Source organism: Dendropsophus ebraccatus, chromosome 2 (genome assembly GCF_027789765.1).
Source record: "Dendropsophus ebraccatus isolate aDenEbr1 chromosome 2, aDenEbr1.pat, whole genome shotgun sequence".
NCBI lineage: Eukaryota > Metazoa > Chordata > Amphibia > Anura > Hylidae > Dendropsophus > Dendropsophus ebraccatus.
Window position 1 is genome coordinate 66,052,359 of NC_091455.1, and position 25,439 is coordinate 66,077,797.

The 25,439-nt window shown below is 44.1% G+C and overlaps 1 protein-coding gene across 2 annotated transcripts in view; it reads right to left on the reverse strand.

Moving 5' to 3' along the window:
• Positions 1-17,084: 17,084 nt before the first annotated feature.
• The window catches only part of ANKRD29 (ankyrin repeat domain 29), a 34,744-nt gene continuing 26,389 nt past the window's right edge, over positions 17,085-25,439 (reverse strand). For both annotated transcript variants that reach the window (XM_069960072.1, XM_069960071.1), the window contains 5 exons: positions 24,464-24,562; positions 22,896-22,994; positions 21,225-21,320; positions 18,517-18,615; positions 17,085-17,690 (listed from right to left, as the gene is read on the reverse strand). In XM_069960072.1, coding sequence (XP_069816173.1) covers positions 17,601-17,690; positions 18,517-18,615; positions 21,225-21,320; positions 22,896-22,994; positions 24,464-24,562 — 483 coding nt within the window. In that variant the 3' untranslated portion in view covers positions 17,085-17,600. The remainder of the gene's footprint in view (positions 17,691-18,516; positions 18,616-21,224; positions 21,321-22,895; positions 22,995-24,463; positions 24,563-25,439) is intronic.

Genomic DNA, 25,439 nt, shown 5'->3' on the forward strand with positions numbered 1-25,439 from the left:
AAATGCGGATAAGCTTCCTCCACACCGGCCATATGACTGTCCGATTGAGCTTTTGCCCGGTGCAGCGATACCCTTTGGTCACATCTATCCCCTAGCCGGACCAGAGTTAAAGGCCCTCAAGGAGTACATTGAGGAGAACCTGGCGAAGGGATTTATCCGTCCTTCTTCATCCCCTGCGGGCGCTCCGATTTTCTTTGTAAAAAAGAAAGATGGGTCTCTTAGACCCTGCATTGATTATCGGGAGCTGAATAAAGTTACAGTCCGAAATCGCTATCCGCTTCCTCTGATTCCTGAACTTCTGGAAAGAGTTCGCCATGCCAAAATTTTCTCCAAATTAGATCTCCGTGGAGCTTACAATTTGGTGCGGATTAGACCTGGAGACGAGTGGAAGACTGCCTTTCGGTGTCGCTATGGACATTTTGAGTACCTTGTGATGCCATTTGGGCTTTGCAATGCCCCAGCTACTTTCCAGCACCTGGCTAATGACATCTTCCGGGATCTCTTGGATCAGTTCATGGTGGTCTACCTAGATGATATACTTATCTTCTCCAATTCCCTGCAAGAGCATCAGGAACATGTGAGAACTGTTCTGGACCGTCTTCGAGTAAACCATCTTTACATCAAACTCGAAAAATGTGAGTTCCACCAGACTGAGATCCAGTTTCTGGGCTATGTCATCTCGCCACAAGGGTTGCATATGGATACAAGCAAGATCCAAGCAATTATTGATTGGCCAGTCCCAAAAAACATCCGGGAGGTACAACGTTTTATAGGCTTTGCCAACTTTTACCGGCGCTTCATCAAGCACTTTTCAGAGATCGTCAGTCCTATCACCCAACTTACCAAGAAGGGGACAGTATTTCATTGGACACCTCAGGCCCAGGAGGCTTTCACTCGTCTTAAATCAAAATTCACAACTGCCCCAGTATTAATACATCCTGATCCAGAGTTGGCATTCATAATTGAGGTGGACGCCTCAGATTGTGCCGTGGGGGCTGTCTTATCCCAGAGAACAGGAGAAAAAGGTCTGTTGCACCCCTGCGCATTCTTCTCCCGAAAGTTATCATCTGCTGAGAGGAACTATGATGTTGGAAACAAGGAACTATTGGCGATCATCTCTGCGTTCAAGGAATGGAGGCATCACTTGCAGGGAGCTTCTCAGCAAATTGTTGTACTCACTGATCACCGTAATTTAGAATTTGTTCGATCGGCAAGATGTCTTTCTCCCCGACAAGTTCGCTGGAGCCTATTCCTAAACCAATTCAATTTCATCATCTCCTACCGACCAGGTTCGCGTAACAGCAAAGCTGATGCTCTTTCCCGGATGTTCTCTACTGAATTAGATTCTACACCATCATCTAAGACCATAATACCAGATGCTAATGTGGTAGGAGTGATACAGAATCAAGACCTAATCAATATCTTTAAGGAAGCCTATGCCAATGACCCTCTTTTGTCACGGCCAGCTGATGACGTGCACTTAACTTTCAAAAATGGAGTGTGGTTCTATGGCCAATGCCTTTACGTGCCTAAGACTGCTAGATTAAGAGTGCTGAAACTGATGCATGACTCAAAGGTGGCAGGTCATAAAGGGGTACAGAAGACTCAGGAGTTTGTTTCGCGATTCTTCTGGTGGCCTGGCTATCAGGGGGATGTTAAGAGTTATGTCCGCTCCTGTGATGTCTGTGCCAGGTGTAAGACACCCAGGTCTGCTCCGACTGGACTACTACAACCATTGCCGGTGCCTTCTCGTCCGTGGGGCTCCATCTCTATGGACTTCATTGTCGAATTGCCCACCTCTAAAGGAATGAACACCATTCTAGTAGTGGTTGACCGATTAACCAAGGCTGCTCATTTCATACCCTGTTCTGGACTACCATCTGCGAAGGACACCGTGGAGTTAATTATTCAAAATGTCTTTCGGCTACACGGGGTCCCCGATGAGGTCATTTCAGACCGAGGAGCCCAATTTATGGCAAGATTCTGGCAAGGATTTTGCTCGGCATTGGACATCAAGGTCTGCTTGTCATCTGCTTATCATCCACAGTCAAATGGCCAGACTGAACGGACTAATCAAACCTTAGAACAGTACCTGCGTTGTTTCATCAGTCATTTGCAGGATGATTGGCTGGATCTTCTCCCTCTGGCGGAGTTCTCTTACAACAACTCCCAGAGTGCCTCCACAAAGATGTCACCCTTCTATGCCAATCTGGGGTTCCATCCCAAGATTCTGCCGAGACTCCCAGTTGATGTCGCCATGCCAGCAGTTGCAGAACGTGTGGCAACTCTTCAGCGAAACTTGGATGTGCTGAAGGAAACTTTGACCTCAGCCCAGGAGAGATATAAAAGATCAGCTGATCAGTATCGTAGACCAGCACCCAGGTTCAAAGTAGGAGATTCTGTCTGGCTCTCCACTAAAAATTTAAAACTGAGAGTACCCTCTCCAAAGCTCGGACAGAAGTTTGTGGGTCCATTCAAAATAAGTGCCATTATAAATGCAGTGGCTGTTCGGCTAAAGCTCCCCAAGACCATGAAGGTCCATCCAGTATTCCATGTCTCTCTACTGAAGGCTGCTGTCCCTAATCCGTTCCCGGGTCGCTCTGCCCAACCACCCGATCCGGTTTTGATTGATGGTGAGGAACAATTTGTGGTGGAAGAAATTCTCGACTCTAGGATCCATAGGAACCGGCTACAATATTTAGTCAAGTGGGAAGGGTATCCAACCGAAGAAAATTCTTGGGAACCTGTGAACAATATTAATGCTCCCCGTTTGGTGTCAGAGTTCCACCGAAGACAGCCCGGAAAGCCTGGCCAGAGGGCGTCCGGAGGCCGCTCCTGAGGTGGGGGTAGTGTTAGGATCCAGTCCTGGTTTTATGTTTTGCTGTGATTTTGGGCATGTCTGCCTCTTTGCAAGATGGCCACCGCAGCTTCAGTGGCCATCTTACCTGCTCTCTGAGGCTATAATAATGTGTGCACCTGTGCCCCTCCCTGCCTGAGTATCAGTTAGAACTTAGCTTCTGTCTGCCTCTAGCTTACAGACTCTCCTGTTTGTATATTGCTGCGGTCCTCTTATTCCAGAGTCCTGCTACTAGACCTCCTGATTATTACTACTGCTGCACATGGGATCACTCTGCTGTTTAAACTCCTCAGCAAGGTTTACCTAGTGCTACACATCCTGCCTGCTGTCTGTCAGCGGCGCTGCCGCTCACCTACCCAGGACCCGCTCCTGCTGTGTGCTATCTTCCTACAGACCTGTTAGTGGAACAGCCGCTTACCAACTCCAGCTCTGCTGAACCACACTCTGCTCACCTGCCGGACATCATCCAGCGCTGCTGCAACAAAACGTGAGTCTGCATATACTTACTGTGACTGTTATCTGCTGTGTACACCCCTACCAGCCATAGGCTTCCACAAAGTATCCACACAAAGTGTAACACCTTTCTCGACACCTGCTATCTTCCAAATATTGCGCATATGAATGCTGTATGCTATATGATAGTTGTCGCTAATGAGATCATGTGCTAGAAGTAACTGTGGATTAGTTTCTACAAGAAGATGAAGAATCCAGAAAGAAAATTGAACAACAAAGAAGACCTAGGACAGATGACTATCTGCTATCTTCCAAATATTGCACATGTGAAAGTTGTATGCTGTATGATAGTTGTGGCCTATGTCTGTGATCTTGTGCTAGAAGTAGCTGTGGGTTCCTATTTGCAAAAAGATGCAGAATCCAGAAAGAAAATTGAACAAAGAAGACCTAGGACAAATGACTACATTCAATGGGCAAGAAGCCAGCTAAAGATGAAGACTGTTGTCATACCTATCATTACTTACCACTGGCTATCCTCCAAATATTGCGCATGTGAATGTTATATGCTGTATGATAGTTGTGGCTTATGTCTGTGATCATGTGCTACAAGTAGCTGTGGATTCCTTTCTGGAAGGAGATTCAGTGACCAGAACAAAGAGTGAACAGATGACTACCCTCCTTGTGCAGTACATGTGGTAGTGTAGATTTGGTTGTTTGTGTGACCTTTTTAGTGTGTGCTATTGAAATATCTAACTAGATCTAACTAGATGTATCTTTTCATGCTTCTCTTCCATGGCGAGCTAAAGAGAGAAAGTGCGCTCTGGAGGGCACATATGACTACTGGAAGCTTCTGTGCTGTTCCTGAGTCTCTGGTCCTAAGTAACGAATACAAGAACAAGGGGAGACAATCTGAGGTTAGTTGGGGAAAGAGCAGAAGCAACATAAGAAGATATTGCTTTACTTGAAGATTAGTGGATGCTTGGAACAACCTCCAAGCAGATGTGGTTAGTAAATGTACCATATTTTCTGGCATATAAGACGACTTTTTAACCCACAAAAATCGGGGGTTAAAATCGGGGGTCATCTTATACACCAGGTATGGTCGCCCTATATGGTGCGGGGACTCAAAAATGGCCCCATCCCCACCGTATGGGGCGACCACTATAAAAAAAACCCCAAACACTTAACTCACCTAGGCCTAGGTTCCCGGCCTCTGTGCGCCTACCGTACCGTTCCCGGCGCAGGCAGTGTGATGTGCACTACATGCGCCGGAGACAAAGATCGTCGAACTTCTCCCCAGCAGCCGAGCGTCTCATCGGAGAGGCTAGGAGACGCTCGGCTGCCTAGAGAGCTTCGGGAGAATGAGAGAGGCTTCAGGAACATCCGGCGTCTCTCTCTCATTCTCCCGAAGCTCTCCTGGCAGCCGAGCGTCTCCAAGCCTCTCCGATTAATTTAGCTGCAGTTAACCCTTGCCTGACTGCAGCAGAGCTACGGTTAGGCAGGAGTTAACATTTTCCGGCATATAAGGCAAACCCTTGACAATCTGCTTAAAAGTCAGGGGTCGTCTTATACGCCCAGTCGCCTTATACGCCGTAAAATACGGTACTGTAACTTAAGGTAAACCTGCCGGGGATATACGTATAGCTATCCTAGGATAATAATAAAGGAAATAAAAGATGGGCGGACTAGATGCACTAGATGGTCTTTTTCTGCTAACAATCATTTATGTTTTTTACAGTTACTTTGAACTGGAGGATGGTTAAGCAGTATCTTGAGCTTGGATTACCATGCAGCTATGACTGTCCAGTCAGAAGTGGTTGTTTGGCCAAGTGTTTTGGAAGAAGATCCCAAGCTCTTGAGATACAGTCCTACCATCAAGAAAGATGCCGGATTATAGTAAATTAAAAAACTGAGTGTTTCATTTCTGATGGCCATTAGTTATTGAAGGTGTATGACCACCTTAAGACTAAGCTGAGACTTCCTTTTCTGCATAAGTTATTTTCCATGAGTGCCCTTTTTATTAACACAGATAGGAGTACAGTGATAGGTGTGTAATTGCTGAGGGAATGCTCTGGAGTCGCAGCTATCAATGTTTGCGGAACATACAAGCTGTACCACTAATCTTGCCTTGGCCATGTCAGCTGCTGAATGCCCTTCAGAAAGTTCTGCCCTGGAGGAATGATTTTTTCCTTGTCTGGCACAGTGCTTTGTGATGAGATATTGGATTGTTGGTGTTGTTGCACAGCTAAGCCAAAGGTGGTATTGTCATGACACCAGGGCTTATCCAGCATGCAGGTATGATGTTGGTACCTGCTTTGTGTTGTGGCTGGCTGTACTCCTCAGAAAGGGTCTATGACCTGCCGGGTTGTGAAGGATCCCTTGGGCTCTTGTCATGGTAGTCCCAAGTGGCAATTGACCCACCCGGACTATCGGTACCGCCACCCAAGGTAGAAAATAACCCAAGGTGTGCGGCTAGTGTGTATAGGTGCTGGTGCGTAGGAAAAGATGATGGAGTCCCAGTGATATAAAAATAGAACAGCTTTACTGTGCAGTCTCTTAGTAGTACAATACACTTTGGTAAAATAGATAGATCTCTACACAAAGTTTAGTACTTCACTTGGTTGTGCTGATGAGGTGCTTGAAGAAGTAGAGTAGAGAGGTTGTTGTAGCAGTGCTTGAAGAGTTGAAAGTGGAGTAGAGGAGAAGAGTTTGTTGAGGGAGTCCTGACCCAATGTAGCACTGTACTCTGTTGGAACTGTTGAGAATACTTGAAGAGTAAGAAGTTACTTGTAACTGTGTATAGACTTCAGTCTAACCATCTTGTGCCCTACAGTGTCAGGTGTCCAATCCGACTAGGTTGATACAAGCCCCAGTCATGGTTATCTGGGTGAAGCTAAGTTTGCGGGGGTGTCCAAGTTACCTGCACTGCAAGATAGGATATGTAGACCTTCCTTGGTAGCTTTGTCCTATTCAGGATAGTTCCTCTTGTGTCTCTGGATACTGCTCTGCACTTTTAGACTGGTTCACGGCGTAGGCGAGGATGTTTCTAGTCTCTTCTCCCTTTAAGTGTTTAGCACTGCATAGTAGAGGTACTGGAAGAACTAGTTGTATCAAACCACATCTGTACACACGGGTGTTAGACTAAACTAGACCGAACGGAACTTGGCTACAGGCCATGTCTTGGCTACAGCAGGGATGTTTTCTCTGTGTGTCCTTTTCCTACAATTATCTGGATAAGACTGATGCTACACCTCCCCCACCAAGTAACTACTTCCTACAGGGGCTAAGTAATCTACCCTGTGAGTGGTGAAAAGGAGTGTGTGCAAGAGAAAGAGGAAAGATAATTGGCTGAGAGTAGAGAGCACCTCCTATAGGTTAATAAGAACACATGGTAAACAATAAAACCTTAACCCATGAAAACCTTCAGCTGTGCTTGCATAGAAATACATAATACTGACATCTAGTGGTGAAACTTTAGAAATACCTTCATCACCACTGAACCTGGAGTGAGAAGCTTTTTGAGGAATGCACATGACAGACAAAGAACACCCATGGTGGGACACCACACTTCCTACTGCCACCTCTGTTTGTGCCAGGAACTGTCCAGAGCAGTAGAGGTTTTCAATTTGATACTACTCTGGACAGTTCCTGGTACGGACAGAGTTGGCAGCAGGGAGCACTGTGTAGTAAATCTGGTGCATTCTTGGAATGTCTAGTCCAGGGGTGTCAAACTTAAATACACAATGGGCCAAAATAAAAAAATCAGACAAAGTCGCAGGCCACCCTTGATAATTCTTGAAGCGCGAATGCCGTGGTGCTGGCACTGTCAGAGCAGCGTGCGTTGTTTCTGGCACTGTCAGTGGTGTGCATCTCCCAGCCCTGTGCGCTATGATAAATGACATGACATTGCTATGACATGATTAAACCCCAACCCATATAATAGCCAATCCCCCCAAAATTGCCCCACATAGCCAGCCCTTCCAATAGTGCCCAAATAGTAGCAAGCCCCCCAAGTGTCCCATATAGTGGCCAGCCATCTCCCATAGTCTCATATTGTAGCCAGCCCTCCCCAATAGTCTCTTATATAGTAGCCAGCGCTCCCCATAGTCTCATATAGTAGCCAGCCCTCCCCAGTAGTCTATTTTATAGTAGCCAGCCCTACCCACTTGTCTCATATAGTAGCTAGCCCTCCCCCATAGTCTCTTATATAGTAGCCATGACCACCACAGGCAATATTTGGCCTGTGGGCCAGAGTTTGACATGACTGGTCTAGTCTATGTGTAGACCCTTTAAGAATTAGAGTTTTCATCTGCCCCACAGCTTAATAGCCAATGTCAAAGAAAATCCACACTGGATGTGCCATGCTTTTTAGTGCTGGCACACCCATTGTAGAACCTTTTAAAGTAAATCTGTCAGCTGCAATTCAGGTCCCAAACCGCTGACACTGTTAAAGAGCTGTTAAAGACACACATAATACCTTTCCTATATCTGCCTGTGCTTCTATGATGTAGAAAAATTATTTTATTCTTCTATGTCAGAAGCATTCCCGAGCTCCTAATCTGCTGCAAACTAGCGTGCCTCCTTGCTCCCTATCCTATCCCTGCTGGGCTGGCAGTCAGTTAGAAACTGACCTTGACAGTTTGGTACAATAATTACAGCCAACAGTTTCCATTAAAATATGTTTAACGTAAAAACTTGATTCAAAGGGACACTTGCAATCAGAAAAGTATTTTAGAATATGATATTTTTTTAGAATTTTTGGAAGTTTTTTTCCAAATGCTGTGTAAAATGAAAAATTAAAAAATTAAAAATGAAACACAAATTCAGCAGGCTTGACTCTGCTGAACAGCAGGGGAAACTATTGTCACCTTACCACTGCTTTAAGGGGGAAATTGTCTCTGTAATGTAGTCTCATCATACCGTATCTCATAAAAGTAAGGCTGGGTTCACACTACGTTTTTGCAATCCGTTTATTTTCATCGTTTTAAAAAAACAAAAAAAAAAACAAATGAAAAACTGATGAAAAAAACGGATGCAATGGTGTGCAACCAATTTCATTCGTTTTCCATTGACTTCCATCATAAAGAAAACAGATCAAAACCGATCCGTTTTTTTTTTAACGTACACAAAATTGTAGTCGACCTTATTTTTGTGTCACACAACTGCATCCGTTTTTTTCCATCTCTTTTTTTGCAAAACGGATGGAAAAAACGTAGTGTGGACCCAGCCTAAGTGTACCCCTCACATTTTTGTGAATATTTTACTATATCTTTTCATGAGACAACACTGAAGATATACAGTGAACACACTTGTAGATTTTCCCCACTTCCTCTCCGCTTGTCTCTAGGACCTATAGCCACAGAGCTGCAGGGACTCAAAGTTGAGGAGTCGGTGCCTGGGCGCCTTTGGGTTTAGGATCCTAAGACACTAGGATTAAACAGACAGGGGTCTAACAAAACAAAGTTTTTACCTCTCCTCAGGCCCCAAGTCTTTTTGGTGCGGAGCCCTAGATCCGCGACTTTGACACCCTCTGTGTCGCAGGGTAGGCTTTCCTATTTAGGTTTATCCATGCTTCGGCATTTCCCTGGGGAGATATGGGGGCTCCGTCTATTGGACTGTTAAAAACCTTAGATATGTACTTGTAGGAGGTTGAGGATCCACATTTTCTACCAGACTGCAGAAAGTTGGTGTGGGCCTGCTTGAATTAAAGGGGATGGTGAAGGTTCTTTCTGGAAGGTATGAGAAGGGTGAGAAAAAGTGTTTAAAAACCAAGTGCATGAAACACAAGGGAGGCTACTTGCACCATATAGTTTGTGTAGCCATGTTTGGAAGAAACCATTCTCCAACTGAGCGTGCTTTGGATATCCATCCAACGAAGCCCCCCAGACAACTGTATTCTATTCATAGCTAAGTAAATAGGGTTCTTGTTTACTTCTTTGTATAACATCTTGCTTTATTTTTGTCTTTATTACTACAGTAAACTATGTTTTTTCACTTGGTAATTGTATCCGGACCTATTTATCCCGTAAAATACTCACCAATCTACACCGAAAACTACTGTCATATCTCTATGACATGTCATAAAGTTGTTTTTTTTTTTTTTCAAACAACAATCGCATTTTATTGACTATTGTGAATGATCATTTCTACTTCAGTATGTTAGAAACACGTATGAATCTCACCTGTGTGTTTTTCATTTAGTTTTATTAAATCCCCAGGGAAATCCACATACGCCAAGAAATTCTACAGCTTTTTCCAAGAGACAGTTCTTTCCAAGTCACAAGCCCCTTCTGTGGAATTTCAATAGCACATAATCAGACTCAATTGGAAATACTGTATATCTGCATGTGCTTATGTGCATCATTCCATTGGTCAGGTTATGTATACAGTAGAGATAAGCTCAATTTATGTTTTTAGATTCACATCTGATCAATAGGATAGATTTATCAACCTGCAGATCCTCAAGGATGAGGATATTCTTCGTGCCAATGAAACAAAAGCAGACAAGAATCTCCCCCTTACTATGCAAAAAGAGGTTCTGCGTCATCTGCAGCACTCTTTACTCTAAATTACAAGGAATACTTCAAAGTTCAACTATAGCTTTCTTCACAGTATTTAATAGTGACTTCTAATATTACTATAATTTACAACAGGTAGCACCTTAGATTGAAACAATAAAGTTGACTTTGGTAGAGAACTGTGTGTAAATTTATTTTATAAAAAATTGAATTAATGTTACATGTCTAAAGCTGATGAAATGTTTGGTACCTTGAACAATCTCATTCGCATTATAACAAAGCCCTCTTAATAGTCTGTCAAAGTTCCCATTACAGTAAATTTGTCCCTCTGACCGCTAACTTTTACGCCCTGCGGTCGTTAAGGACGTTCAGAGCGGGGCCGCACGGCGGCCGCGCTCTTAACCGCGGCGGTCCCGGGTGCCGCTTGTAGCCTGGGACCGCAGGTATTAGCGGCCACGGTCCGATCGCCGTGCTAGCTAATACAGTAATCGGATGCAGCTGTCAAAGTTGACAGCTGCATCCGATTACCGTTTGCAGCGTCATCCCTGGTGTCTAGTGGGGAGATCGCTCCTCCGGGACAACAGCGATCTCCGTTTCTAAAGCCGGTCGGGGACCGCTCCAAGATGGCGCAATCCCCGGCTCGGCACTCGTTTACTTCCGGCTGCAGCAGCCGGAAGTAAACGAGTGCCTATCTCATGGATCTCTGCAGCATATCTATGCTGCAGAGATCTCTATGAGAGATCAAAGCACTTAAACTAGAAGTCCCCCAGGGGGGGCTTCTAGTATATGTGTAAAAGTAAAAAAAAAAGTGTTGTTATTATTAAAAAGCCCCCTCCCCTAATAAAAGTCAGAATCACCCCCCTTTTCCCAGGTTATTAATAAAAGTAAATAAATAAATAAATAAACAAACATGTTTGGTATCGCCGCGTGCGTAATCGCCCGAACTATTAATTAATCACATTACTGATCTCGCATGGTAAACTGTGTAAGCGCAAAAAAATCCCAAAGTGCAAAATTGCGCATTTTTGGTCACATCAAATCCAGAAAAATGTTAATAAAAAGAAATCAAAAAGTCGTATATGCGCAATCAAGGTACCGATAGAAAGAACACATCATGGCACAAAAAATGACACCTCAAACAGCCCCATAGACCAAAGGATAAAAGTGCTATAAGCCTGGGAATGGAGCGATTTTAAGGAACGTATATTTGTAAACAATGGTTTAAATTTTTTACAGGCCACCAGATACAATAAAAGTTATACATGTTATATATCGTTTTAATTGTAACGACTTGTGGAACATATATAACAAGTCAGTTTTACCCCAGGGCGAACGGCGTAAAAACACATATCCACTAAAAACACAAAATGTGTTTTTTTTTTCAATTTCACCACACATTGATTTTTTTCCTGCTTTTCTAGTGTACTTTATGCAAAAATTCAGCCTGTCATTGCAAAGTACAATTAGTGGCGCAAAAAATAAGGGCTCATGTGGGTTTCTAGGTGAAAAAATGCAACTGCTATAGCCTTTTATGCACAAGGAGGAAAAAACAAAAACGCAAAAATCTAAATTGCCCTGGTCCTTAAGGGGTTAATATAAGCAGGTGCTGACTGACCTACAGAAATGCGGAAGATTCTATGCTACAGAAATACATAGCATTTTTGACCCATGTAAAGTTACCCTTAGGCCGGGTTCACACTACGTTAAGCAGCAGCTTTTCTGTAACACGGCCATGTCACAGGACGGCCGGTGTCAGTGAAGTTCATCCCAACTGGTACTGCAGTATCGGGCGGATGAACCTAATTTCTTTAGAATTGGGATGCACACACATTCCGGAATGCCCACATCTGAACTGTCAGTGTTGTGTGGCCACTATTCAAGAGATTATTAGCAAAGCCAAATGTGATATAGAAATGACACCAGGGATAGTAATTCTAGATGCCCCGATAACAGAAATACCAAGAAAATGGATGCGTCTTCTATTTTACGCTTGCTTGATTATATTCAGGAAGTGGCTTCAGTCATCGAGTCCAACATTTGTTGAGTGGCAAAGCATAGCTGGAAGATACGAAAAATTTCTTAGTAGGTAGTGTGTTGTTTTTTTTATCTCCCGCAACTTAACGGGGTAGGATGGGGGGTTTGAGGGGGTTGTAATCATGATTGAAGCTTTTGCATTCATGTATTTTTGGAATTTTGTTAATATATATTTTTTGTATGTCTGTATATGAAAATAACAAAAACGTTAAAAAATTAAAACAAGTATAAAGAAAGAATAGTGACACTATATATATACCAATATACAGTGTACACCTCTTAGCAAAGCTGGCCAGACCTGCACCTAACGCAACCATTGCAGGACAATTCTACACCTACTCGGGAGCACCTGGAAGCAGGCGTAAATCATAATTAATCTGGCGCTGGAGGAGGCCACGCCTCCTCACACCTTCCCACACCTCCTGCCCACCCATCAGGCTAGCGGGGAATGCAGCTGGTGTATGCTTAAATGTCTGCCTATAGGTTCAGACCCAACACAGTCAGAACTGAAAAAGTAACATTTTTAAATATATATTTATTAGTTTAGCTGAATATGAAATTTCTTTAATATAAAATGCTAGTCTTTATTTCAGGGATTTTCAAGTAATATCTAGGCAAACAGAGTTTATTCGTAAACAGAAACAGGAAGAGCACCCACTTTTCCATTACATCAGGCAAATACAAGTATGTAACTACCATACTGCTTAAAGACCATTCCTCACCCATGTACAGTTATAATGTCTGGCCCACGGCCCAATAGGTAAAGCTTATTGTAATCTGTCATTGCATAGAGTTAGCTGTAGTTTTATTGTAGCGCATGCAAATTGCCTAGTGTGTTTTTATGCCATATCACTTAGATTATGCTTAACAAGGATTCCTTGTGCAACTGTTAGTATATTTGAACATATGTATTATTTACACCTATTAAAGCATTTGCAGTGTTTGGTAGATCCTGTTTTCTGGAGCATGCGTGAGGTTTGCTCATCTCTAATTGGTATATGCACTGTAAGGGAGCTATGTATCCAAGCCCTCCCTCCTAGACCAGTGGCCTGGTTGTATTGTCTTGACAACCCCCTATAACAGTGTAGTATGGAAAACCCCTTGTAACAGTAGTCAGGGTATGTAGTGTAGACCCCCCCCTCCATAAGTATTCCACCTATCACAGTGGGCTGGTTGTGTAGGTTGGACTAGGCTGAAAAAATATTAAAGTGTTTCTAAATCAAACATTTCTTGGATGTCTGTTACTAATAACATTAAATAAAAGGGTTTGATAAAAATATAAGTAATTTTTTGAATATTGCTGTAAATGATTCCTGTATGATATGTAAGTGCTGTGAACTGAACATGTCATAGATGACTGCTTTTAGACTATATAATATGCTGGCACGTATAATGACTCTTAAAGGAAATCTGTCACTATGCTGACCCCTCCTAGAACGGCATATAGTAGTGACAAACAAACTGATCTCAGTGAACTGTGAGCACTGTCAACTAGGTGTCCGGTGTATTCTCAAGCTGTGGGTACTGCTAGGATGTGGCTGGAGTTTTATTATGTTAAATATGTAAAAGTGTAATTTATATTTCATGGTTTCCCATTAGAGGGATGTACACATATAGGAAAATCCCTATACATGTGGTAACTAAGGGCTGAAGGTTGGGCTGATTCCCCTACAATGTTACTCACTGATGCTTCTTCCCATAGGCCTCAGGAACCAAGTGTTACACTCCACATAGAGGGGACAGCCAGCACACCCGGGTTTACTATCTCGGGCAGATGAACACAGAGTGCGCCTGGTATTGAACAAAGTGAAGGAGACAAGCGATATGAAAGCTGTACTTGTACTAATGCTTATTGGTCACATACTTCTGAATTAGCAGAGGCACCAGGCTTACGGACAGATACAAATGGCAAACAATGGCCTCCCCAGTGCATGCTAGATGGGCTATTCTCCTCTTCAACATGTTGGCTTAAGCCGCTACCCAACGAGAACGGTTCCAAAGACGAGCTACAAAAATGGTGGAAGGTGTGAGGCATAAACCATATCAGGAAAGACTTAAGGATTTGAATCTGTATAGTCTGGAGGAAAGACGGGAAAGGGGGGACATGATTGAAACCTTTAAGTATGTTAAGGGACTAAATAAGGTTCAAGAGGGGAGTGTTTTTAGTAAAAAAAAACTGAGCTCAAGAACAAGAGAACACAATGAGAGGTTATCTGGGGGAAAGATCAGAAGCAATGTAAGAAAATATTATTTTACTGAAAGAGTGGTAGATACCTGGAACAAACTTCCAGCAGAGGTGGTTGGTAAATCTACAATAACAGAATTTAAACATGCCTGGGATAGACATATATCTATCCTAAGATAATAAGGAAGAAAATACTAAAAGGGCGGACTAGATGGACCCAGTGGTCTTTTTCTGCCGACAATCTTCTATGTTTCTATGTTTCTAAGGCTGGCCTCTGGTTAGTCATCTATGTGACAGTGGGGATCTCGCTATATATATCTATATAGTCACATCTACTATAGCCTGCGTGGAGCAGTCTCTCATCTTCTGTAAACACTGCTTTTCAGCTCTCCTTCTAGATTTAGCAGCAATGAGCCTCTACTCGGCAAGCTGCGCTGAGCTCATCTACTATATGCTAGCTGTGCTGAGCTCATCTACTATATGCTAGCTGCGCTGAGCTCATCTACTATATGCTAGCTGTGCTGAGCTCATCTACTATATGCTAGCTGTGCTGAGCTCATCTACTATATGCTAGCTGCGCTGAGCTCATCTACTATATGCTAGCTGTGCTGAGCTCATCTACTATATGCTAGCTGTGCTGAGCTCATCTACTATATGCTAGCTGTGCTGATCTCATCTACTATATGCTAGCTGTGCTGATCTCATCTACTATATGCTAGCTGTGCTGAGCTCATCTACTATATGCTAGCTGCGCTGAGCTCATCTACTATATGCTAGCTGCGCTGAGCTCATCTACCACTGGCGTAGCTACCATGGGGGCAGGGAAGGCGGTCGCTATGGGGCCCGGTGTAGCAGGGGGCCCGGGCCTCCTTGTGAAGACAAGCGTCCCAATGATGCTCCCCGGACTGAGAGAGTACGCGATCCAACAGCGCCTCCCCCCCCCCCCCCACGCGTTGTCAGGCGCGTGGGCAGTCCAGAAAGGGGCGGGGGGAAGGGGCGTTGCGGTGTCGGGCCGGCGGGCAAGCCGTAGAGGGGCGCGCGGAACACGCATGCTGGAGAGGGGTAAGCAGGCTGCAGAGGGGCGGTGCGGTGCCGGCGGCCTCCATCCGCTTAACAGCGCCGCCGCTGAGCTGCCCCAGCCCCTTCCACTAGGCGTCCCTCTCCCCTTTCGGCCAGACTTGGAGCTCCCCGGTCTCTGGAAGCAGCCGCAGGGACCACAGGAAAAGATGATCGCGCCGCTGCAGGTCCTGGAGCTGTACAGGGGATCGCAGGGTTAAGTGCAGACCCCCGTACCGCTGTACAGCTGCAGGACCTGCAGCGGCGCGATCATCTTTTCCTGTGGTCCCTGCGGCTGCTTCCAGAGACCGGGGAGCTCCACATCTGGCCGGGAGGGGAACGTGTGTGTGGAGGTGAGAGGAGGAGGAGGTGTATGTGCCCTCCTGCTCCAATCACCCCCAGCTGCACCAGTCACCCTCAGTGTCTCCCCTCAGTCACCCCAGTCCCCTAATTTCCCCTCAGTCACCCCAGTCCCCTAATTTCCCCTCAGTCACCCCAGTCCCCTAATTTCCCTTCAGTCACCCCAGTCCCCTTCAGTGTCCCCCCTCAGTCACCCCAGTCCCCTAATTTCCCCTAATTCCCCCTCAGTCCCCTTCAGTGTCACCCCAGTCCCCTAATTCCCCCTCAGTCCCCTTCAGTGTCACCCCAGTCCCCTAATTCCCCCTCAGTCCCCTTCAGTGTTCCCCCTCAGTCACCCCAGTCCCCTAATTTCCCCTCAGTCACCCCAGTCCCCTAATTTCCCCTCAGTCACCCCAGTCCCCTTCAGTCCCCCCCCAGTCCCCCCATTCCCCCTAATTCACCCAGTCCCCCTCAGTGTCCCCCCCATTCCCCTAATTCCCCCAGTCCCCCTCAGTGTCCCCCCAGTTCCCTTCAGTGTCCCCCCCTCAGTCCCCTAATTCCCCCTCAGTGTCCCCCCATTCCCCCTCAGTCACCCCAGTGCCCCTCAGTGTCCCCCCATTCCCCTAATTTCCCCCAGTCCCCCTCAGTGTCCCCCCAGCCCCCTTCAGTGTCCCCAGTCCCCTAATTCCCCCTCAGTCTCCCCAGTCCCCTTCAGTTTTACCCCATTCCCCTTCAGTGTCCCCCCAGTCCCCTTCAGTGTCCCCCCTCAGTGTTACCCCAGTCCCCTTATTCCCCCTCAGTCACCCCATTCCCCCTCAGTCACCCCAGTCCCCTTATTCCCCCTCAGTCACCCCATTCCCCCTCAGTCACCCCATTCCCCCTCAGTCACCCCATTTCCCCTCAGTTTTCCCCATTCCCCCTCAGTTTCATCCCAGTCCCCTTCAGTTTTACCCCATTCCCATTCAGTGTCCCCCAGTCCCCCTCAGTTTCCCCCCAGTCACCCACTACTACACCCCATATCCACTATACCTCCACTACTACACCCCTTATCCACTATACTTCCACTACTACACCCCATATTCACTATACCTCCACTACTACACCCCTTAGCTCCCCAACAGCCCCCCCCCCCCCTTCCCCATACACATACTCACTTTGCCCGACGCAGCATTCCATTATTCTCCCAGCTCCATGGTGCATGAGTGGCATGCCGGGGAACTGCGCCAGGCCAGGTGAGTGTGTGTCTGGGAGGGGAGGGGGGGGGCCCCATACAGTTCTTTGCTATGGGGCCCCATGAATCCTAGTTACGCCCCTGTCATCTACTATATGCTAGCTGCGCTGATCTCATCTACTATATGCTAGCTGTGCTGATCTCATCTACTATATGCTAGCTGCGCTGATCTCATCTACTATATGCTAGCTGTGCTGATCTCATCTACTATATGCTAGCTGCGCTGATCTCATCTACTATATGCTAGCTGCGCTGATCTCATCTACTATATGCTAGCTGCGCTGAGCTCATCTACTATATGCTAGCTGTGCTGAGCTCATCTACTATATGCTAGCTGCGCTGAGCTCATCTACTATATGCTAGCTGCGCTGAGCTCATCTACTATATGCTAGCTGCGCTGATCTCATCTACTATATGCTAGCTGTGCTGAGTTCATCTACTACAGTATATGCTAGCTGCGCTGAGCTCATCTACTATATGCTAGCTGTGCTGAGCTCATCTACTATATGCTAGCTGCGCTGAGCTCATCTACTACAGTATATGCTAGATGCTGCACCCACAGCTCATGAGTACACCCGACTTCTCGCTGCATGTTGCAACTAATAAACTTCAAGTTTCACAAAATGACACCATGGTAACACATAAACAAGAGAGCACTGAAATCAATGTGTCTGTAAAATGGGCAGCATAAACGTAGTGACAGATTCTCTTTAAGTATGCATGGCTCAGTATTTACACTGTCTTAAGACTTAGCTGGTAAAGGCAATATGGGTCATATGAAATTCCCATCTTAAAACCTAGAATTGCAATATTTTCTATATAATATACATTAGCACAATGTGAAGAGCCAGCTTAGTGTCAGGCTTGCAGCAGTAAAACAGGGCAAAATATAAGTTGTATTAAACCAAAAAGAATAAGGAATACATCTTAAGGCTGAAAACTCTTGATTGTTTCTGCTGTCTTTAGGAGACGTAATATTCGTTCATTTTTGGTTAGATCTGCTGGTTGTTCATTGGCCTGTAATAAAATGAAAAAATAGTAAATTATACTCGAGCGAGAAAAAGCTAAAAAGTATTCTACAACAATCTATAGTTTACTGGAAAGCTGAGGGAAAGTATGGGTCCTATTACACGGGCCAATGAATCAATACTGTTTACTGCGTCTATTACACAGCCTAATAATCATTTAGCAAGGGCCGCATTGACATTGTTAGCGAAGTCCGTGCAGCCCTTGCCCACACAGTTAATACTTTTATCACCTGTCCACGCTCCCGGTCTTCTCCTGCGCTCTGGGTGCATCACAGCATTGCACGCTGTGGCTTCAAAGCGGCCTGTTTGAGCTGACAGGCCGCTCAGCTAATCACTGCCCGCGACGGTCCTGGCCAGTGATTGGCCGAGTAGCCTGTCAGCTCAGACAGGCCACTCTAAAGCTGTAACATGCAGTGCCGGGATACATACAGAGCGCAGGATAAGATCTGGAGTGTAGACAGGTAATGTATTAACTGTTTAATCGTCAGCCGTGTAACGCAATTACATGTAGCGATGCAAGGTCAGCAGCCGATTCGGCCGATTAGCGCTCAGTATAATAGGGCCCGAAGAGAATCTTAATGCAATCTCACTGTCTTGTACAATGTGACTTATGATAGAAAGTCTATGGAGACCATTATCAGGAAGAGCAAGGCTTTAGGGACAAACAGCACTGAGCCATGTTCAAATAGGGGTCCCAGCCCCAAAGATACACTTTAATGCAAGTAATATTTTATCTGAGGTATCTTCATATTTGGCTCATATCTCAGCCCTGGCTGAGAATCAGATACATTACATTAAATCAAGGATTAACTTACTTTATTTCTAATTGCAGGGTTGGCTCCAGCTTCTAAAAGAAGGGAAATAGATTTAAGGTTCCCCCCAAGAACTGCAGCATGGAGGACTGTGGATCCATTCTAGGGAAAAGCAGATGTTTTTATCACATAAATAGTAAGAGACGCTTCCAGAAAAATGTTCTCCTGTGGCCGGCTAGCCACCTGGAGCTAGTGTCCTAATACCCGATAATAGACTTTGTTCCAGTCCTATTCTGGACCCATGAACAGACAATGAAATGTACAGCTGGTTATGTGTTGTTCAGAAGTCACTCTCTCTACTCATTCCAACAAGAATCAGATGAGAAAGAGAAAGCGCACACATAACCTGCTGCAAGTTTCAGCAAGGATGAGCTGTGGTCATGTGGCCCAGGGGAGGACCGGAAGTCAGCCAGTAACTGCTAAGAAACACCCTGGTAAGAAAGCTAGACATGGAGTAATAGAGATCACTGAGGCGGCTAATAGGTCATTAAATACAATTTTTGCTAAGTGCTAAGTAAAATTTGTTTTATGGATAATAAAAGTAAAGTTTTAAGGGTATGTGCACACTGAGCAAAATTGGCGGAATTGTGGAGTGGAAACATGTCAAGTCTTTGAGCTGAGAGTGGAGGAAAGCGAAAGAGAGCGGGGGCACGTGAGTCCTCCCATAGAGACACCGTTTGACACTGAGGCAGACGGGATTCCGCCAAATTTGCTCAGTGTGAACATACCCCAATGCTCGTGATCTGTAATATTTAATATCAAGACCAGGAGGGGTTAGATCACATTTACACAGGCCAATGGTGCTGCAATAACAAGCTCTAATCTTGATGATTGGTGCTTGTTCACTGAGCCTAAAGCCCCTATTAAACGGAGTGCTCCTCGTTCCCCGCTCACTGCTGGCGCTACTACACGCGGCGGCAGCGAGCGGGTGAGTACACAAGACGATTATCAGCTGTAATGTCTGAATACGGCCAATAATCGTTTCGTGTAATAGGGCCTTTACTACAGCAGTCTTGGATAGAACACAAAGCTCTTTACTTCATCAAAGTTGGCTGCACATCCACTGTTTACATAGGACACTTTGTAGCTGATAAGGATTTTATTGGCCACACAAAAGAACTAATCAGCCGATGAACAAGAGTTTTTTTCTATTCGTCAGCTAATCATTGACCCTTTTACATAGGTCAGTTATTGGGAATAAGTGTTGGATGCTCATTCAGCCGAATCATAATAATAGAAATAATAGTAATATAATAGAAATAATAATAATAATAATAATAATAATAATAGAAAACTAATCATCTCAGAAAACTGTGTTTTTTACATAATTTTTTTGCATTGGTGGACATGGTGATTATGTGCTTTTTTTATTTTTTTACATTTACACTTTATTTTACTGTCCCACTAGGGGACTATCTGATGACACTGCAGTGCCTTTAGTTATACATTTGTTAGTAATACAGAAGGAGATATCAGGATCGGTACGCAATTCTGGTCCTCATAGTTGCAGCGGATGTCTGGCTATAATTGACAGCTGGAACCCGTCATGGTTTAAACAGGCACAGCTTTTGTGCCCATTTCATCCATGGATGTGCTGGCATGCCCATATGCAGGAACGGGGGGTTAAAATAGACGTGCTGTCACATCCATCTTCAGGAAGGGGTTAAAAAGTACATGTCACTTAAGAAAATACTTTTGATGTGTCAAAGAGACATTTCAAGAGTTTTTTTCGGTCAGGTTCTGACTGTTTAGACCATGAACAATTCCTCGAGACGACCACCCCTACGCACACTGCTCTCCCGTCTCTGTGTCAGCGACCTAGACAGACCCAATAGACCTACATGGAAATTATGTTTAGGTCACTTGACACAGAGCTGTGAGGACTAATCCCAGTTCATTCTGCTGATCTCCAGAAGACCCAGAAAAACACAAAAGTTTTGATATGTCTCTCAAAAAAGGGTGTTTTTATTATTATTATATATTTTTTTTAATTGGGCCTATATTGGGAGATATATCTGTGTATGCCTATATGTCTCTAAAGTGAGATATGACACAGCCCTATGGTGGAAGTGTACATCAGTTGCTTTTCCTGGCATAAAGTCAACATTAACTAGTAACAGGATATGGAAAAAGTAGACTATAGATTAACATTTTTTCCTGTCTGGTGTTTTTTTCCCCAGCAGAGATTAACAGTGATGGATATATCTGGCAATCACTTATTTGACTATGCTATACTAAAATGACATGTAAATTCAGATATTTAAAAATGTACCTATCATTTCTATGAATTTTAAAAGATTTCTTATAGATTTTATAGATACAAGATTTTGCTGACTTTACAATTGAGGCCTATTTTTTATATTTGTAGTAAAAATCTCAAGTCTTCCAGTACTGCTGTATGTCCTACAGGAAGTGGTTTTCTTTCCAGTCTGGGGAGCAGGAGAGATTTTCTGTGGGGATTTGATACTGATTTGGACAGTTCCTGACATGGACAGAGGGGGCAGCAGAGAGCAATGTGTCTGACTGAAAAGAATATACCACTTCCTGCAGGACTTACAACAGCTGATAAGTACTGGAAGACTTTTTTAGTAGAAGTAAATTACAAATCTCTGGCACTTTCTAATACCAGTTAATTTGAACGATGTTAATGTAAGTAATATAAGTGAGATGTTTATATAATTGATATATACTAATATCAGAGCTTTTTGTACCTTTAAAAGACCAAGTGTGGGCGAGAACTTAAGCAGCTCTTCTATGACATCATTGAAACCTTTAGATGCGGCTTTGAAGAGGGCAGAGGTGCCATCCTGTCAACAAGTGGATAAAATAAGTCATGGAATTAATACTGATGCAGCTATCTCAGACAGCGTGGAATATACAGTATACAATATACAGTACAGGTTGATCCTGCTCACTAGAGTACTAAATGATTATCTGGTGGGTCCAGACTCTTACACAATAGTGGGTCCCAGAGGACTGGCAGAAGCAACCCCAGTTGAACGGATCTTTTGAGGCACTTGCCACTTGGATCTATTTCTTATAGTTTGCTTGGCACATAACCAATAATCTGACTCTACAGGTGATACAGTATATCCATTAATGTACTGACAACAACAATGATTACTAAGCCACTAAAAGTAGACATACAAAGGCCTATTGGGCCACAAGAAACCAACACCAAGAGTCCAACACTGCATTTTTTGTAGATGGGTAGAAATTGTGCCTTTAGTTAGCTTTTTTATTGTTTTTACATGACTAATAAAGATGAGCGAACCGGGTTCGGGTTCGAGTCGATCCGAACCCGAACTTTCGGCATTTGATTAGCTGGGGCTGCTGAACATGGATAAAGCTCTAAGGTTGTCTGGAAAACATGGATACAACCAATGACTATATCCATGATTTCCACATAGCCTTAGGGCTTTATCCAACTTCAGCAGCCACCGCTAATCAAATGCCGAAAGTTCGGGTTCGGATGGACTCGAGCATGCTCGAGGTTCGCTCATCTCTAATGACTAACTTTTATGGGCATCATGTAATACCAGATTTCTTCTAAAGCTTATTGCAGGAGTTTCATCTAAACCAGCAGCGATCAAGTGATTGCGAGTATGTGTTTCTTTAGTTTAAAGGTTGTTCAGGGTATCTGTGTTGCACTCATACATCTTGTCCAACATCATTATGTATAGTAATAATATTAGTATTTGGACAAGTAGTACAGTAGACCTATTCTAACTCTTCTCTTAGGAAAAAAAAAGAAATGAACCACCAACCCATAATGATTAAGATCCATTATGGCGTTTGTCATTTTACAGAAAAATATACAGGTAGTGCGGCACAGTGCCCAAATGTGTAGCAGAGGCTCTAGATCCTCATGGCAGAGAACTGTTACATAACTTGGCCTTATAGTACAATGGCGGTATTACTCAGCCCGATCTACAGGAGGAAGTGAGTGCCAACCTGTCAGATCAGCACTTGCTTCCTCCTCGTTCCCCACTCGCTGTCTGAGTTATTACACGCACAGACATTGAGCGGGGAGGAACCTGGGGGCCGCGGGAAGCTGCGGGAGGGGCTGCCCGGACGATCTTTACATGGTGTCGAGGTGGCCCAAAATAGAGAGCGACAGGCAGCAAACCATCGCTATCGTCATTGTGTATTTAGAACGTGCTGAAAGACAACAATCAGCTGACATCATGTTGTTTCAATATGAGCTATTACACAAGGCGATTACGGTCTGGAACGGTCATAATCTGCCAAGTATGGCTGATAATTGTTTCTTGTTATAGGACCCTTAGAGAACAGGCCTAAGCTTAGCTTAGACAGATCTATCAGTACCTGATATAATCTCTGGAAACTTTAGACCTCATCACTGATAACTAGAGACTTACTATTCTCATAGAGTCCCGATCGGCTCCTCTCAGCAGTAGGACCCTCACCACCTCACTGTATCTCAGCTGAGCAGCTATCCAGAGGGCCGTCGTTCCATCCTGTTTGGAAAGAAAACTGCGTTAAGGTTGTAAAAATGCAATATGAAATATCGTATTTGTTGTAATGTGTCCTGCTCAACCTTTTCCATAGACTGTAGATTTTACACTTGTGGACTTCTTAGTGACAGTAACAATCATGTCTGTTGTGCCTCTATATGAGAAAATAAAGGCTTTGCACAAAAGTGTAAGTGATATCCTAGCAGGGGACAGTGCCACCCTGACTCATGTAACAGCTTAATATGCTGTTGTTGTCATAAAATACTGTGCTTCTTTAAAATTACCAGCAGATGGCGATATACACTTTATTTTAATTCTGTATCATTCAGGTAAGCTCGTTGTTAGGCCCTATTCAGAGCAAGGAAATCCTGCAAAACAGGGTACATCATGTAATAACCAAAATAGTTATAAAGAGAATGTAAAGGTCTGTGCTAGACGTGTTAGGCTTTTTGGCTACTACTGTCCTGTACGTAATATGTAGCCATTGGAGCGTCCAGGTAAGTCTGAACAAGGGTCTAATTTCTAGGTTTTTTTGCAAACTTTACAAAACTAGCGGCAAAGCCAATGCCACATTTGGTGCAGCTGACTAGGCTTCCAAAATCTAAAAAATAGTTTGTGTGCAACAGGTTTGTGTGCAACATATATACCAACACAGTACAATATATGGACTTACTGCTGCATGCACAGTGCATGTACAAATCACATCTGTACTGTCAATCAATCAATCAATCAATCACATTCACATTTGCAGAGCATTGTAAGTACAACAGTGTGGTAACCCATACATAATAGTAACAGATACTGTTAAAAGAGTATTTCGACCTATCCACTATCCAAAGGACTGTGGGGAGTTGGACCGCTGGCCCCCCGTGATCACAACGCGGCCGCCCTGACTGCTTTGTATGCAGTGGTTGGCATGTGTCGTCACTTTAATAATTGTCTATTCAAGTACTTGACTACCCTCTGCAGCTGCCATAGAAAATAAATGGAGTAGCGCCATGTGTGTCTATCTGCCACTCCATTGAAAACATAGGACTCAGGCCCAATTATAGAGATAGTGGGGGGCCCAGTATTCTGACCCCCAGTCATCCCACACTTATTCCCTGTGGCCAGCGGATTAGGCAAGTCAGAATATCCTTTCAAAGTTAATGATTTCTATACGAATTGTGGATAAAAGAATTTCCTGGAATAACTGTAGGAGACCAGATGCCCCATTAAGACAATGAAATTCCATTATTTTACTAAGTGTTTTTAAAATCAAGCACTGCCCTTTGGTCTGCTTCTACAAACCATATTCTTGGAAGTAGTTCATAAATCTATCCTTATATTGTAGCTGACACAGGAATGGCTTTCTTTGTCAAACATTAAACTTATAGGAGCTGAGGGAGAGTGGAGTTGAAAAGTACACAGTCTAAGCCGGTTATACTGGCTACAAAGGAACAACAACAAAAATAGTAAAGGTATACGGTCACCTGTCGGGGTTGGTTTGCCTTTGCTCCATGCGTCAGCAATAATCGAACTATATCCACAAAGCCTCCCTGGGCTGCAAGAAAGAGTGGAGTTGCCCCATCCTATCAAAAAATTCATAAAATATAGAAATCATTTACACAGACCAAAATCCAAAATCATATAAATATTTTTAAAAAAACTCATACCAACAATTTACATAACAATGTCTGTCTATGGAAGCTGCATGGCTGGTGTGCATGATGGTAGACACCTGTTTGCAATAAGAGTGAGTGAAATACTCAGTAATAAGTAGGGGTAGCCACATACTTTTGCCGATATAGTATGAGTAATGCTCTGTCTGTATGGTACCAAGCATAGAAGTTGGGCAGGCATGATTATTCTCGAGCCCAGCTATACCATGCAGTATTCTACGTCTTCATGTTGGTACAGGATTCAAGTTAAAAATAAAGTTCCCTACAAGTGCAGGTAGATTATTAGTTGTGTTGGCAGGCTTCTCTTACTTCACCCAGGTGGTTCCTGTAGCAGATGAGTGGTAATATTAGAGTTTATTTTATAAGCATTAATTGCTCTGGTTAAATAAGGTCACCCAGCTCTCCCCGGGGCAATAGCTGTGATTGCAAAGAGGAGCGGAATCATCCATTGCATATACATGTATTGTGTGGCTATGTTCACAATACAGCTGCAATATACATCTAGATACTGGTATACCATTGGGTACCCACAACAGGCCCACTCACTTAAAGCAAATGTACCAGAAGGTAAATTGCTTTAAGATCTTTACATCAAGAGAATGGCATTAGCGGCGGGATGCCGGTGCCTCAGTGCTTTTTTTGAAACGCAGCCTTGTTCCTGCACACAACTCCGGTCATTTCCCGGTCCCCCAGTGTGACGTTTTGCCCTCCCTTCTGTGACGCGGCTCCATTAGAATCTATAGAGCTGCGAGGGGAGGGGAGTGTAATGATAACCCCTCCCCTCGGT